Genomic DNA, 3,554 nt, shown 5'->3' with positions numbered 1-3,554 from the left:
GCCAGCCACTGCCTCTTTAGTACCGGTTCGTGGCACGAACCGGTACTAAAAGTTCACTACGAACCGGTACTAAAGATCTCTTCCCGCCTAGCCATTGGAACCGGCACTAATGGACACATAGTGCCGGCTCAAATTCAAACCGGAACTAATGTGTCTTACATTTAACCATTTTTCTACTAGTGGTAGTTTACTAGGCAAAACTGATGAAAACATCATGATGCAACTTAAGAAAAACACCACGCTGACTGAAGAAATACATGAGCTTTTTATTTGATCAGAGAAACTATGCATCTCCAAGCGCTGCAAGAGGCCAGCATACACCAGAGGATGCTCTACACGAGTACACCACTCCAGTTTCTCCAATCATGCTGCATCGATGATCAGATCAGACGAGCCCACACCTTCCTTCCTACGTACATATACCAGTAGTCCAATACTAATTAACTACTAGTACTAGTAATTAACCAACAACATACGATCGGATTGGCACGAACTTATACATAACGAACTGAACACATAGACGTACGCATGCATGCATGGTGCCGCGCCCGCAATTGATAAACATACCGCAGCTATATAGTTAGGTCATTCTGCTCCATCACGTAGATCAGACCACCTCGACGGCCATTCTCATGGGCGGCAGTGGCGCAGGGTGGTCGACCGGCGGCAGTGTGGGGTGCTCCTCGGGGGGCGGCAGCACGATGTCCACCACGGACACGCTTTGCTGCTTGTCGCCGCCGACGTCGTCCTCCCTGCCGTTCACGACCTCCTCGTCGCCTTCGATGATCGGCGCAACGACGTGTGCCGTTGTGCCGGCCTGCTGCTGCTGCTGAAGTGGCAGCTGGTTCTTCTCGTCGTCCGCCGGGACCTGGACCTCCGACACGGCGCCCTTCTTCTTGGGGTTCTTGTACACCAGGTGCAGCGACATCTGGGCCAGCCCGAACAGCAGCCCCAGCACGTTGGGTGCCTACACACACAGATACACGTTTTGGTCAGTGCAAAACGCGTGCAACGTCTTGAGGTTCCGGTAGCTAGTGCTGAAATGCTGATTGATTTACACTCCTAGTTAACAACAAAAGTTTATAGCTTCACGTTAATTGAACATCATCGTGTGGGGATATACTACTACTACTTTGACTGATCGTCCTTTACGCCTGTAAGTACGATCTTTGCTTTTGGTGCCCAAGATAAATAGTATATACTAGTCCTTGTAGCTCAATTACGTGTTGGGGAGTAGTATCTTTTTGTTAGGTTCTACTCCTGTTCTGGTCATGCATGCAACAACCGGGGGCACCTGGCGCATGACACAGCCGCAGCGCACTAGCTAGCTTGTTTGCGCTAGTATTAGTATGCATGCATGATTGCCCAAAAGTTGGTGTATAAAACCAATTAACCACACCCCAAGCTGGCAAGGCTAGATATCTTAGCTTAGCTCGCGTGCCTGCCTGCTTGCTTGCATGAAAATATTATGCAATTCTTAATTTTGTAGGCCGGGGAAACAACCGTACCGCTACGAAGAAATCTTTCATGAGTAGGCCGTAGAAGAACCAGACGACGGCGCTGATGGTGAGGAAGAAGGATAGCCAGAAGGGCAGGAACTCCACGCTCTTGGTCCTGATCACTTGCCTCTGCAAATTTAACAGCGTGCCGTCAGTCAACTACGACGATGCAGATGAAGAACGTACAGAGGACAAGGTATTACTCTACTTACGATGATGGCTAGAGGGGCGACGAAGACGGCGAGCGCGAAGGCGGAGCCGATGCCACCGGCGATGGTGACGCGGCTCTCGCCGTCCTTGACCAACAGCTGCAGGACGCAGACCATGGCCCCGTAGAGCGCCATGTTCATGATGCACACGAGCTTGACGGTGAAGGCCCTGGCCTGCTTGGGTGCGTAGGCGAGGTAGATGGCGAGGTAGGCGGACTCGACGACGCACCCCACCGTGTTGATGGTGAGGAGGAGGAGGTCCTTGGTGAGCAGCGCGTAGTAGAGCCACAGCATTGCGCTCAGCAGCGCCATCGCGTAGGGAACTGACTGGAACGACTCCGTCGACTTCCTCGTGTACACACGGTAGAACGTCGGCACCGGCGCCAGGATAACCAGGAACGACAGGATGTTGCCTGCGTGCAAAAAACACAAAGGAAAACAAAAACTCATCAGACCTAGCTACATCTTCTCTCTTACACAAACAAAACAATCTAGACGTAATTAACACGGGAAATTCAAGCATAGTGGTACTGTGGCATACTGGTAGGTTATGGTGTAATTTCATGGAAGTAGGTATAAAATACTCCTACTTGATCTACGTATGAAATTGTGACCATGATGTGCATGCATGCATGCATACCTAGGATGCCCACAGCAAAGACCAAAGGGCTCCCAACGGCACCCATCTTGGCGGGTGGTCTGATACTGATCTCCTGCTCTATAAACAAAGACCAGCTAAACTAGAGCAAAGTGGTCGATTGACCCCTCTTGCTCTTGGGAGACTACTACTGCATGTAGTGCTGCGTACCACTTGACACTGGTTGCTTCCTGGCCACCCCATGGTATTTATAGAGCTGGGAAAGGAGCTGAGGAGCTTAAAAATTATTATTGTTCAGATCAATCGAAGGACAAGGATGATATAGACTATACAGTTCATTGCTTAACGAGCTTTGCCTTCCACAGTGCATGTATACGTGTGGCCCGGCGCACCATGAGCCATAGTCCTACTCATATTTTTGCCCGGTGTATGTGTCGCCCATCGGAGGCATCTCACCTGACACATGGATAAGAGCATCTCCAACAGCCGCATACAAATTTAGCGCACAATAAAAATTATAACGCATCATTATAGCATTTTTATTGCGTCGGGACCAACATTGCTTTTGCAAACGCTCAAAAACGTGCGCCTAAAAAAGCACGCAGTGCAAATTATAATGTGCGCGTAATCCGAAGCCCAAAATATGTTGCGCACGAGATAGCGTTTTTCACCGCGTGCCCAAAACTTTTTAGCGCGCGCAATATTTTACTGTTGGAGCTGTTCGGCGCTAAAAAAATGAATTTCTAGCATGCGGAGCTCTTTTTAGGCGTCTGTTGGAGATGCTCTAATCAGCTGTTTACATGTGTCGGTCGATGGATGATCTTAAGTAAGGCCTTGGGCAACTAATAGCCGTGAAAATCTTGTACGGAAGCCGGCTGGAAAAAAAGAACTTGTAATTAACGCCTCTGTTGAAGCCTCTCCTTAATGAAGCCGACCCACTAGTGACCCAAAAAACAACCATATCTGGACATGGCATTTTTTTATGAGAATAATACGTGTATTACTTATTCACCAAGTCTTTACAATCATCAAAGACTAACTGCAAAACATCCTCCGGGCCGAACCGACCCAAGTCATCTCTGGACATGACTAACTCAAACCCCTCGGCCGTCATTTTCTTTTGCGGGCAACTCAGAGAGCTTTATTCAACAAAAGTGTTCCCCAAGCAATCAGCCAAGAGGCTGGTTACAAAAAACTAGGGGTCTCCTCGAGCCAACATTCGGTCACATTCAATGTGCATGCACGTTT

The 3,554-nt window shown here is 49.0% G+C and overlaps 1 protein-coding gene across 1 annotated transcript; it reads right to left on the bottom strand.

Moving 5' to 3' along the window:
* Nucleotides 1–248: 248 nt before the first annotated feature.
* On the bottom strand, nt 249–2,507 carry LOC125553905 (bidirectional sugar transporter SWEET12-like). Its single transcript, XM_048717555.1, has 4 exons — nt 2,349–2,507; nt 1,712–2,121; nt 1,509–1,628; nt 249–967 (listed from the first exon to the last, which is right to left on the bottom strand). The coding sequence occupies exons 1-4, from the start codon at nt 2,392–2,394 to the stop codon at nt 608–610; spliced, it is 936 nt and encodes a 311-aa protein (XP_048573512.1). The 5' UTR covers nt 2,395–2,507; the 3' UTR covers nt 249–607.
* Between the last annotated feature and the right edge of the window lie 1,047 nt (nt 2,508–3,554).

Source organism: Triticum urartu, chromosome 4 (assembly GCF_003073215.2).
Source record: "Triticum urartu cultivar G1812 chromosome 4, Tu2.1, whole genome shotgun sequence".
Taxonomy (NCBI): domain Eukaryota; kingdom Viridiplantae; phylum Streptophyta; class Magnoliopsida; order Poales; family Poaceae; genus Triticum; species Triticum urartu.
Note: the sequence above shows the minus strand (reverse complement) of the source record. Positions and strands in the feature narration are given on the sequence as shown.

Coding starts and splice junctions, on each gene's coding strand:
- LOC125553905 (XM_048717555.1), bottom strand. CDS start 2,394: ATGGGTGCCGTTGGGAGCCCTTTGGTCTTTGCTGTGGGCATCCTAG. Junction 2,122..2,348: donor CTTTGCTGTGGGCATCCTAG/GTATGCATGCAT, acceptor TTTTGCACGCAG/GCAACATCCTGTCGTTCCTG. Junction 968..1,508: donor TGAAAGATTTCTTCGTAGCG/GTACGGTTGTTT, acceptor CTGTGTGTGTAG/GCACCCAACGTGCTGGGGCT.